The following is a 12,108-nucleotide window of genomic DNA, read 5'->3' as shown; positions in this document are numbered from 1 at the left end:
AGAGCAAAAAAATCAATATATGTATATATATATACCCGTTCCCTAGTTAACCTCTTGTTTGTTTGGTCCCTTTTGTCTGCCAAGAACAAAAAGGTATTCCTCCCTACGGTAAGAAACAAATGTGTAGTGGCAGAACGGTAAGAAGAAAAGGCAACTGTATAAGTGGGATTTAGCTTATGTCCACGAGTACGGAGTGAAGAAGGAGAAACTCGTCCCGCAAAGAAAAAGAAGAACTGTTGAACGATTCTCTCTTACACAGGTACGCACCGCTTTTACAATAAATTTTGACACCGCATCCTAAACGGCCCCCACGGCTTCTTAACACTGTGGGGGGAATGCGGTGCGAATAGCCGAGCACACCGAAAAAGAAAAAATGAACAACGAAGCAGCGACAACAAGAAACTCAAAAACAACCATGTTCAATACAATCGTTTTCCCGCAACTGCGCTGCTGCGTATTGTATTTTCGCCCCCACAAGTGCCGCAGTGCCACTATACAGTGCTCTGCGGCAACCTCACGATGAACACCACAGAGGCGCCACGCAAGAACATGTTCCGAATGGAGCGCTCTTTCTGCTCATTGTTGACCATTGTTAACTCCACGGCATCCCGCAACACGAGGTTAAAGTGTTTGTCGAAGGCAACGACGGTTGCGACGAGGGACTTGTTGTAGCGGGACTGGATGAACACGCGTGTTCCATTCTTCACAGCACTGTCGAGGAGACAGAAAGGGCCCTCGGCGACGCTGGTACGAAGAAATTCTTTGGTTTTGATCACCCTCGCACCAGACTCTGTTCGCTGCAATTTAGTGGGTTCCTCACCAGACATATATTGAGTGTACCTACCGTGCCTTTTTTGAACAATTGAACCAAAACCCAAGGGTGACTAAAGGAAAAAAATGGGGTTCTAACGAATGGCTGAGGGTGTTATTTGAAGATAAGCAGGCGGGAACAACGGGGGAAGAGGCACGCTCAAGACGAAGACAAAACAATATGACGACGGTGCCGCCTCACGTACATCCGTAAGGGCGAGGTACGCACGCAAACGGACGGGCGGCTCTGCGAGGATGAGCGTTAAAGGAGGGAACAAATGAAGGGTGAAACAACCCCATGAATCCATCACTTCCCAATCACTGAGTCCCAAACGAAGCCATCAAAGCTTCGCACGGGAACGTACCCCACGCTGTTGGCATCATCCGGGTGTTTGCCGTACAAGACACCACCACATGTTTTCTCATCTGTCAACACTGGAGCCCCTGACATGCCGTGAAAACAACTTCCCTCCTCTGCACGGCACATACCCTTTGAGTGGAATATCTTAACACGAGCCACTGCGGCTTCTTGCTGTCCCTCCACGCACCGTAAAGAAGAAAGAAGCTGCCCACGCTCGGTCTCCGATAACCGATCTAACAGATCAGGGTCAAAGGTGTCCAATTTGCCCAGCAGGCCTGTACCACGGTATCCTGCAATGGAACACACGCTGCCCTTCTGGGGGTCCTCAGGTGCCAACGTTAATCCACCACCAACCGCATTCGCCCGCCTCTCCAGCTCGGCGTGTGCGTCAAACCTTTCACTTACGGCCGACCTCGAAGCAGTGCCCGCGGCATCCGACGCTACCGATGTTGGAACCTTCGCAACTAGTACCGCAACATCAGCAGTAGGGTGCATGGCCACCAACTTCAAGTCAACAGACAGAGAGGCCACAGCCTTCCCTTCACTGTCCGGGATATAAAGACGACCAATAACGAAGCGCGTTCGACGATACTCCTCAGGAACCTTCAGCCTCTGCGGGTCCGTGAACTGCCACGGCACAAAAGTGTGTTTGGCTGTGAGGAGGAAACGCCTCCTCTTGTGCGCAGAGCTGTCAACACCATCGGAAGCATCTGCACTACCAAAAGGACACGCTGCCGTCCCAGTCCTACGAGATACATTCACTAGGAAAGCGGTTCCCATCATAAGCCACAAAGGCTGTGACATCTTTCCCGGCACGTGTAAGAAACTCATTATGGGGAAACAACTCTGACTCACAGAAGCGGTCGTCATTTACTCAATACACTTCCCCCTTCCCTCCCCCTCCCTCTCCGACACTAGGTGGCTGGGCCAGCGGTCCGCTCCTACTGAAATTTTGTATGAGTGTGTCAAGCGACAAAGGTCCATAAGTCGTTAATGACGTGGAAGGAACGACGTGGGAAACAAAAAAGGAAACACAAAAAATGGGAGCGACAGTCTAAACAGCAGTCGGTTGAGCGATGTGGGTTGCGAGGAGGTGGGTAAAAAAGAGGGAAATTTATCGGGGTAAATGTTCGAAGTTGATGTATATAATACGAGAACCGTGTCAGAAGCCGCATTAATAAACCTCAACCCAGATGTTCACCGCTCAGAAATAGTTAGGAAAAATCACCACCACTGAGTGCCCCACCCTACCTCCCTTCCCCTCGGTTTTAGGACAACATAATAACACGGCAACACCAATCGCCCTCCCTATATTAAGCCACTGTCGCGTGCACCGTACCATCCAACTTTTCATTGATCCATCGATCAAAAACTTCTCTCTCCTCAGCTTCACCAGAGCAATTAGAAACCACCTCCAGTGAGCTGTGGTAGATCTCCCTATGCGCGGCAAGCATGCCGTGTCTGAAGGGGGCGCACTCACAGAGGCGAGTAAAGAGCGAGCGGCACGAAGAGGAACGTGAAAGACGTTCATTCAAAATGTATTCCACAACGAACACAAGAAGGTCCCCCACATCGCAAGACGGGGTGTAATCGCTAGATTCAACTCCGCTGTCTTCGGCGGAAGCCCACGGGTTGTGAAGGCCGTACATAATTGACAGCAGATCACAAATTTCGTCAAGCAGCTCCTCTGCACCCTCGCTATCACGAATCGCCCCGAAAAAACGCGAAACCCGTTGAAAAACCTGATGTTCACACCACAACTGCTGGGCGGTGTGGTCAAATATTTGGTGACCAGAACGCAGCAAATCGACGGTGGAACTAAGGATACGCCTGTGCCGTGACAGGAGTGGTGGTGCCCCAGTTGGCGGTAAGGCAAATAGGAGCGGCGGATGGTCAGAAGGTGCCTTAAGAGCAGCCAAAATGAGTGCGGAAACCTCCTCGACTACCTCATTGTCTAGGTCAGATCCTTCACCAGCACGGCAGCGGGCAAGCAGTGCGCCCAATGCCGCCGTGGCGCGTTCAAAATCCCCTAGTGCTTCTGCGCACCGCATATCGCCCTCCACGACAGCTGGATCCGCCCCCTCCAGCACCGAAAGCGAGGCCAATGCCCGTTGCTGCAACTCCTGAGAGGCGCGTAGCCCCACCTTTACAAACAGATCAAACACGCTGATCAGGGTTGTCTCATTATCATACGCGAAGAGGGCGACGTTGACAAGCAGGTCTACAGACGCTTCAGCGCCGCGCATAGACAGAAGAATGGCCAAAGCCTCTACAAGATCACATGCACCCTCCAGCGGTTGTGATTGCTGTAGTGCTGGCAGGAACCTTGCGACACGCACGAGAAGAGGGAGTAGTTGGGCGACCACACTTGAACAATCACCATACGGCGTACCGACCACTTTGTTGTCAGTGCCGATATTTTCGGCACTGTGCCTTATACGCTCGCTTTCGCAGCCACGAGTCATATACGAGCAGCACGATGCCATGGTATTAAGCAAAACATCAACAAACTCGGTATCTTCCAACAGATACGTGCGCCCCTCCTCCGAGATGGTAACAGTTTTCACTACAACATTCCAAAGTGGTCGGGCGAACCGTGGCACCTCATCCTGCCAATGCTGCGCCCTCTTTGTCGCCATGATCAATGTTTCAATCCATTCGAAGGTAACACAAGAAGGTTCCTGCGAAACTACTGCCGACATGATGTCAAAGGAACCACAAATATACGCAGCATCTGTATCATTCAGTACCCAAGGCTCCTTCGCCTCCTCGCCATCAGAGTTCACAGCAGCGTCCCCCTCCATCCCCAAAACGCTATTAATGTAATCGTAGTCCAGAACAACGGTTGCCGCCATGGGGTGAGACGCTGCCAGCACCGAAAGGGTACGAAGTGCTGCGGCAAGCACGCTGACGTTGTTCCGCGATTCTGTGGCAATCATGCTAACGCAACCGACAGCAGACTCAGGAAGCACCCATGCAGTGTCGCTACCGAGAAGGGAAAAGGTATCAAGTGCTATGTGCAGCATTGCGCAAACGCCGTCTTCACCACCGCACCGCAGTGACTCGGAAATATTTGACTCCCCGCTAACACCCTCTAGCGCTTTATAAAGGTTTGGAAAGCACCTAGAAGCCAGTACGAGGTTGCGCGTCCCGCTAGAAAAGCGCATCAGTGAACGAACCAAGCGAGTCGCCGTGGAAACCACACCACTGCTGTAGTCCAGTAACAGATCCTCCAGCAGAACCATACCACCTAGCGACAGAAAATCCTCCACTAAACATCTTCGGTAAGAGCAGATGTCAGATTCCCTCAGCGCTCCCTCTTGCTCAGTTGCGCCAAGGTTCATTGGAGAGCTTAACATCTCCTCCAAACCCTCAATAGCGGAGGAAAACAGGGCACAAGCGAAAGCACTGATTTTCTCCTCCACGTCGCTGGCGGCTGCGAACACAGACGTCACGGCACCAGGAAGCAATACCAATGCCGCTGCTGCACCGCAAGGAACATGGGGGTCGAACAACAATTTCGCAATGCGCTCAAGATCCCTAAGACGGGCGCTGCTTTCAAATTGGTTCTTCTGCAACGAAATGAGGGCATTCATCAGGGAGTTGGCATACATAATATTGCGGTCACCCACCAGTCGGTCAACAAACCCGGGGTCACTCCCGTTGCGGGCGACATTAGCACAATCATCCTCGCTTCCTGGCGTGGCTGGGGCCAACACCGCAATGCATTCACGCAAACATTCAGTCTCATCCGTACTGGAGGTGATGCGCAGCGTGTAAAGAAGAAGAACCGCCTCTTCTCGCAGGCGCGCATCGTTTTTCAAAGTAACAGCGGTGCAGACACGCACCAGCAAGGAACGGAACGATGCGTCGCGCCCCACCCTACTCACCATGCAACAGCGGCGCAGTAACCCCAGCACACTTGCAAGCACCGAGGGTGGGGAAGAGGTAGTGCACAACCTTGCTTCCTTGTCGAGATGATTTGCCCTACTGCTATCGCCAAAGAACGCTCGTGCAAACCTCACCCAAAATTTTTCGTTACCAAGCAAACTTCCTGCAAGCCTCTCGCTATCCGCAGACAGCCTTACGGCACGACCGAGCAACGACAACGCCAACTCCCCCACCTCTGAGTTGGTTGAAAACACGAGCCTCGTCATCGGCTCGAGGCTCTTACTCACGCCGTCGGCGAGGGCATCAACCGGTGACCCTGACGTCGACAGCAATGCAGCGAGACGCAGCATGTCAATATCTTCCATGCAGCTCTCATCGCCGTCGTTTCTATCGGCATCACCAGCGTTGTCAGTAATCCCCCCTTTCCCTACTTGAGACAACACGGCGGAGAGACACGATGGACAACCCTGAGCAACGAACGGCAAGAACTCTCGGTGTTCATTGAGTAAATGCAGGACCACGCGGCAGCTCTCACGCAGGCGAACGAGATCCCCGTCGCTTCGGGCCTCCCTTTCCACACGCTCAACCTCACGGGTAAGATTTTTGTGTGCCTCAGGGTGTTGCCGCTGCAACAGCCCCAAAAGAAACAATGCTCGCTGCCGCCCCATTGCGCTTCAAATAACACAACGGTGGACCTGAATTCAACTGCAGAGCTATTTGCCTCTCCAAGCCGGTCGCCACACACCAACAAAATATCAACCCCACGCACTCGCTTTAGAGCACAGTTTTACCGTTTCTAATTTGGAGGTACTTCGCAGCTGTTTGCGCACGAAGTTGTTCAGTGCTAATGTCGTTACGCTCGTACGATTGCACACAAACGCACGCACCGCGCGGCAACGAACAGCGACCGTTCCACTCCACGTTCACAACGGCCTCCGAGAATGCAGGTCCGACACACCCTCACACTATTGTTCTTCACAACACTTTTTGGCGCTCAAATAGTCTCTTCGACATTTAAAATAAAAACGAGTTCACATTTAATGAGATAGAGTTGTTTTTGAAAAGAAGAGGGTTAGTTGAATCAAGAGTGCTCCACCCTTCCGTCGCTGAAACACTAAGAGGTACAAGGAATCGTGCACACTTTCCGAAATGAACACACGCGTGAGTGAGCTCGACACCCCTGAAAACAGAGGTAAAGGAAAGGTCAGTATTAACTCAACAGATTTTGTCCTACAGTTGAAAGTGTAGGTTACAAAAAGAAAAAAAAGCTAAGTTCCACTATTCCCTCCTCCCAAATCAATGCGTCCTTGTTCCTCACATCTGAACTGTCAGAAAAGTTTACAGCACATTACAGCACGGACTCCACTCCCGCCCCCCCTCCACGCGCGGTCCCTCATCGGTGCAAATGGCACCGCGTGCTCAAGCATAAGCCACTCGGGAAGTAGCGGTGGAGTGATGTGCTGAGCAATATGGCGGGAAACCATAACGAATACAAAGAAAAGAGGGGGAAGTAGTGGTGCTGAGGAAGGAGTGTACGGCACGGATCATCGACGAGTGGAGGAAGTAAGGGCTAGAAAAAGGATACTGGAAGAGTTACCCACACGCATACAAGCGCACGTGATAATATTCCTTACCATCCATCCTCTTTCCCCCACACCGACGCTAACACCGATGCACAAGCTCCTTTACGACCTGGCTCACGTGTTCTGCGTTACGGCACTTCAACAGCACCATACCAGCCCTAGAACCCTCAGCGCTGGCGTCCTTGGTCCGGAGAGGAACACGTATGTATATATATCTGTCGCTTATATGAAGGTAGAAACTTCGCTCCCTTGTGCCGACGCGCGTAACGACACGATAAAAAGACGGCCGTGATTGCTGCTCTGCCTCAACGAACACATACGCAATGAAATTAGATCCATTCGTGCCGGTTCTGCTGGCAGCGCTCTTCTGCTGTGCATCAAGTGCACCGAGAACGTCACGCGTGCTCCCTACAAACCGCCGGTGCGCCCGAATGTCCTGGGCAAGCGACACCATAGGGGCTATGAAATTGGTCAAAAACTCGTCCACATCGTTAAACTCAATCTCACGTTTTTCCACTTGGTCTGAAAGCCGGTAGTATATCGATCCATTTGAGCGCCGGTCTTCACTGATGAGCCAATTGCAAGTGGACCACTCACCTATCTTAACCACGGCAACTGCTTTGTTGCGGTGTCCAGAGGCTGGGCGGAGCAGTACCTCACCAATCTTTTTGTTTTGCAGGAACTCGACTGCTTTAGTGCTGTTGACATCACGGAATAGCGAATGACGGGATACTTTGGTGGCAAACACCCGTGCATCTATGTCAAGACGTTCCGTCCGAAGGGAACTGTTGCAACTCGTTGCATCACGCACGGATGCCGTGTACGATAGGTAATGTCTACCTATATCTGTACCATCGCCGTCGCTGACGGCGGGGTCACCAACGTCAGCACGAGACTCACGAGTTTTGCGACGCGCCGCACTTTTCTTTTGCATACGACGGGAATCTGGCTCCCCACCACGGGGACGACACCAGCGGAGGCGAAGCTCACATCGCTCCCAATGGCAGTTAATCACGATACCCTGTATCAGGGCACCTCGGCAGAGCCATTGCGGTCGATTCGGTGGAGGTCCAATGGCTCTCCCCTCCTCACCCAACGCACTCAAGGCCTCCTCGTATTCGAGGAACTCTCGCTTCATTGTTTCATCGTCGATGTCATCAGCTGATATGGTGGCATTTAGACCACGCGATGTCGTGAGCCGGATTGAAGGTACGCCAGAAGCGGCGGCTAACTTACCACGCACGCTCTGCACCACACCTGCAATGTACTCGCCCTCACAAACAATGAGAGACATTGTTTCTACACCACGGTGCAGAAAAGGTGCATCTTGGTTTGTACAGTACGTAATACCTGTTACATATGTCATCAGCTCCCGATTGGAAATACGACGGTACGGCCGCCGCATGAATGACTGACCGGAAGCGATCATCTCATCCTGCACAAATTCCACCTCCCTCCTCCCCAGCAAGCCGCTCCACGTCGAGCGTACCTCGAGCCGCATCGTTCTTGTTATTTCCTGTACACGTACGTCGCGATCCATGCAACCACGCCTCTCATCGGCAGGTCGCTGCATAAAATCGGCAACTAAAAGAGCAGCAACAGTTCTCCTTATTGTTATTACGTGCGGAGAAGTGGCACGCTTCAATGCAGCACATGCAATGCAAGCTGCAGTGCTGTACCATGCGACTGGCAACAACGTCTGGTCCAGCAACGTCCAGCGACCCGACTTTAACGATCCGTCTTCACCAGTCCCCACCTCCCTGTCACTGTCCATTGGTGGTCCGATTCTAAGTGAGGAAACGGCATTTTGTGCCACATGCATCCCAAAAGCATTGGTAATCATTTTTTCACACTCATCCTTATTGATAGGTCTGCGCAAAAACAGAAGTTGCTGCAGCTTGCGCGCGCGCACAGGTCCAAACCCTGAAATGAACTGCAACAGTGCCGTGCTGTTCGAGCGCGTCAGACAGTGGTCGACCCAAACTCCACATGCTGTAACCCATAGGCTCATCTCCCAACAGAGTCGCAAATAAAGCTGTTCCTCCTGCTCGCTGGTGATATTCGCTACTCTTCCCAGTGAGAGTCGGAGGGCTGTGCGTCTGCTGTCAAATAAAACACTGATGGCGCCCAGTGGATCTTGGACATAACGAGCGAGGGCGAGCGCCGTACGCGAAAGGCTATCCGCATCCGGCATCTCACTGTCAGCATACGTTGTGCCGCTGTACAACCTGGCAACTTCTACGGGAGCCCATACGATGGGCACGTGTGCGCGAAGATTGGCTTCCGCACGTTCACGGAGAAACCGCTGCATCGAACGCATCAAACCCAAGGAGGCCGTGCTGGAAGCACCAACAACAACGACGCCGGGATTGCATCGGTCAAACTGGTTCTCCAACTGAATGTTCTGCAGCAAATCAGCCGTCCGCCCACTTTCAGAGGTTAGAGCGCAACTCACCCATCGCATGGTTCCGACTAGTAACCCATTCTCATCGATAAAGCAAATGTGTGCCAAACCACCTTCACCGCCATACACCGCACACACGCGCGCAGGAGGCTTGCACCCATAACTGCTTGTTACGGGCAAACCGGCAGGCCGCCGTGGCAGGGCCTCTACCACATTCCATTCAGGTTCCCACACGAGTGCCTCGTCATCGTATGCAGCAATATTTAACCACGTACGTTCGTAGGGGCCCTGGGCACACAAGAGCCCAAATCGTTCAGCGCATTGCGTATGGGCACACCGACTGGCGAACTGGCTGAGCTCTGCTTTTACTTTCGGAGTCAACCCTTCGACGAGCCGGATTAAAACCAACTCCATCACGTCTCGCCGACTCGTCAGCCACTCGTCCCGTTGGGAGATTCCAACAGCGTTATTGAAAGACGGATCGTACAGTTGGCCGAATTTCGCCACACCGCGTACCAGTTCGTCGTTAAGAACATAAAACAAGTCAATCGTGCCCTGTCGCTCACGCTCCAGAAGGTCCAAGTAGTGACGTGAATGCTCAACGAAAAAACTTGCGAGTGGATATACGTCATCTGCTTTCTTCGAGTTTTTGTAAGAAACAATCAGGTCTCCCTCCGCACAGAACACATTGAATAGTCGGGTACGCAGAACAGGGAGCCGCGTAAACTGCTCCGTTATTGCTTGGTTGAATAACCAAAGCACGGTTTCGCCACAGCGCGGTGGATTTAAAGAAGCACCGACACGGCTCGTCCACTCCAGCAAAGAAACCGATTGCGGCGGTGGACAGACACGAATGGGTGCATTTGCACGCAAATTTTCTTGGTATTGTGTACCCGCTATGGTGTACTGCTCGAACGCACTCTCAAGACCTAAAGATTTTATCGTCCGCGTGGCTCGACCATTGCTTCCGGAGACATGTTGACTTACAAATGACTGCCAGAAGTCGGCTTCAATCGCGCTAAAAAACATCATTTGTCGCAATGCCGCTCCTTCCTGCCCCACGTCAGGCTCTGTGCTACTGCCCAATTTCAACAACATTTGCCACCTCTGCCACTCGAGCCTGTGGCACAACACATCAAGCTCAAGAATGCGTAGGAGGAGACGACCAAGCTCTATGAAACAGGGTTTGCGCTGCGCGAAATCCATCCTATCCAATGCGGCTGCAGCATCGCCATTGGAGCGCTGCGCATCCTTGTCCCATGCAGGGTCACCGAAACCAATGGCCCTCTCATCCCCCCTCGCACTAAACCCAACATAACTATCTGAAATCAGAGGCCTCTGACGCCTCCCGGTCCGCGTACTGTACGCATACGAAGCTACGGGCAGACTACGCTCCGCTGCCTCCACAAGAGGTGAAGTTTCTAATAGTGCACAGAGTAGTGGTTGTAACGCGGTTTGATGATAGAGCATCAAGTGTGCGGGCTCTAGGAACTCCTGCGTCATTTTTTTGAGAGCATATTCCACTGCCTTAACGACAGGGTGGTTTTCCACCTCTGAAAACGGCAGCATAGCCAGGGCACAGATGCTTGTATTGTGAGCCAACGGTTGCCCAGCACCACGCAATTGACAAATTATCCAAAATGCCTCACGACCAAGGCGAATTTTGTAGGACTGGGAGGGAGAAATCTTGCGTGATTGAAGACGCGGTCGACGCTCACGCTCCGCAATGGCCTGTAGACGCTCTGGTAACGCTTCTCTTGTTTCAAGTTCGGTTTCTTCACGGAGACCTACACGGTGTAACTCGAGTTCCAGCCCGGCAGCAGCGGGTACATCCTCTTTAAGTACCATCTCCGCTTGATCCTCCCGTGGTAGAGCATCATTCCGGTGTATCCATGAAAGAAACTCCCTATCATCCATAAAATCAGACTCTTCTGAAAATTCCTCGTCGACATTCAGGTCATCGTCAACATCTCCTGCTGTGTGTTCCCCTGCGCTCCCATCTTCGTCAACAGAAGTATCATCCTGCAGCTCCATCAACTCCCGACGGAGCACTTCCTTCCGTTTTTCCTCACGCATACGGTCAGCTACCGTTTTGAGACGTCTTGCACCTTTCAACCCTTCATCATCCTCCTCCTTCTCCACCTCCTCCTGGACACGGGAGAATATAACATCCTCAAATGCACCATGTAATTGCTCCAGGTAAAGCGCGGGGTCGGTAACGTCCGCTACCCACATGATCTTTGATAAAAGCTCCTCCCTTGTTGGATATGTGGGCTGAACACCCACTTCGGAATTGATATCCTCCATTTCAATGCTAATTAGCTTACAGGCTACGTCACAATCACCTTGCAATCTGCTACTATATTCAACCAAGGTCCTTTTCTCCTTCCTTCCACCTTACTTTGCCTTTAAAAAAAAAAAAGTCTTTTAACCTACGGTAGGTCTCTACAGTGAGTATACGCCCTCGCCGCCCCTTTCCCTCCTCGCTCAATCACTGCAGCACCGTACTTATCCTCCTTCCTTTCTTCTCTCACTTCGACCCACTTCTCTTTACTACTGCTTATTTAAACCCCTTCCCTCCACTACTGCTGTTACAGTTCAGTGCATAAAAACAAAAAAAAATGTTGCGAAAGCACAACAGAAATGAGGAGTAGAACGGTCGCCAAATATCAAATGCATCATTAGAATTTTTCGATTGTGCTACCACATGTTTGTAGGCGCTACATATATATGTATATTCAGAGATGAATTAAAGGTTCCAAGCTGGTAACCAGGAGCACAAAAGGCAAAAAAAAAACTACAAACGCAAACGCAAACGCAGACACACACTTACTTGGTCGTAGTCAAGTGAAAATAGACGCAGCCAAAAGAACAAAAAAGAAAAAAGAAAACACAAAACAAGAGAAAAAGCGGGAGTCGAGTCGAGAGGATCTCCACTCCATTTGGCTTCAGTGCAATTGCAATGAGACTTTCTGTCCGTTAAGATAGAAGTCAGAGCACATTACGACCACGTATTAAATAAAATGAACTAACGAATTAAAGGAAACGAAGTAATTAAG

At 51.5% G+C, this 12,108-nt stretch overlaps 4 protein-coding genes across 4 annotated transcripts; all 4 read right to left on the bottom strand.

Annotated features, from left to right (window-relative positions):
• Positions 1-491: 491 nt before the first annotated feature.
• TEOVI_000416000 (small nuclear ribonucleoprotein SmD2) lies at positions 492-827 on the bottom strand (the record flags this gene model as incomplete). The annotated part of the gene is made up of 1 exon (XM_067226959.1): positions 492-827. One exon carries the CDS (start codon positions 825-827, stop codon positions 492-494), a length of 336 nt encoding a protein of 111 aa, XP_067083060.1.
• Positions 828-1,117: 290 nt separating this feature from the next.
• TEOVI_000415900 (uncharacterized protein) lies at positions 1,118-2,041 on the bottom strand (the record flags this gene model as incomplete). The annotated part of the gene is made up of 1 exon (XM_067226958.1): positions 1,118-2,041. The coding sequence occupies one exon, from the start codon at positions 2,039-2,041 to the stop codon at positions 1,118-1,120; it is 924 nt and encodes a 307-aa protein (XP_067083059.1).
• A 443-nt stretch (positions 2,042-2,484) lies between these two features.
• Positions 2,485-5,730, bottom strand: TEOVI_000415800 (uncharacterized protein; the record flags this gene model as incomplete). Its single annotated transcript, XM_067226957.1, has 1 exon — positions 2,485-5,730. One exon carries the CDS (start codon positions 5,728-5,730, stop codon positions 2,485-2,487), a length of 3,246 nt encoding a protein of 1,081 aa, XP_067083058.1.
• A 994-nt stretch (positions 5,731-6,724) lies between these two features.
• On the bottom strand, positions 6,725-11,356 carry TEOVI_000415700 (Holliday-junction resolvase-like of SPT6/SH2 domain containing protein, putative; the record flags this gene model as incomplete). The annotated part of the gene is made up of 1 exon (XM_067226956.1): positions 6,725-11,356. The coding sequence occupies one exon, from the start codon at positions 11,354-11,356 to the stop codon at positions 6,725-6,727; it is 4,632 nt and encodes a 1,543-aa protein (XP_067083057.1).
• Between the last annotated feature and the right edge of the window lie 752 nt (positions 11,357-12,108).

This window comes from Trypanosoma equiperdum (genome assembly GCF_001457755.1).
Source record: "Trypanosoma equiperdum strain OVI genome assembly, contig: ctg_875, whole genome shotgun sequence".
Lineage (NCBI taxonomy): Eukaryota > Euglenozoa > Kinetoplastea > Trypanosomatida > Trypanosomatidae > Trypanosoma > Trypanosoma equiperdum.
The sequence above is the reverse complement of the archived record's forward strand: the minus strand, read 5'-3'. Positions and strand labels throughout refer to the sequence as shown.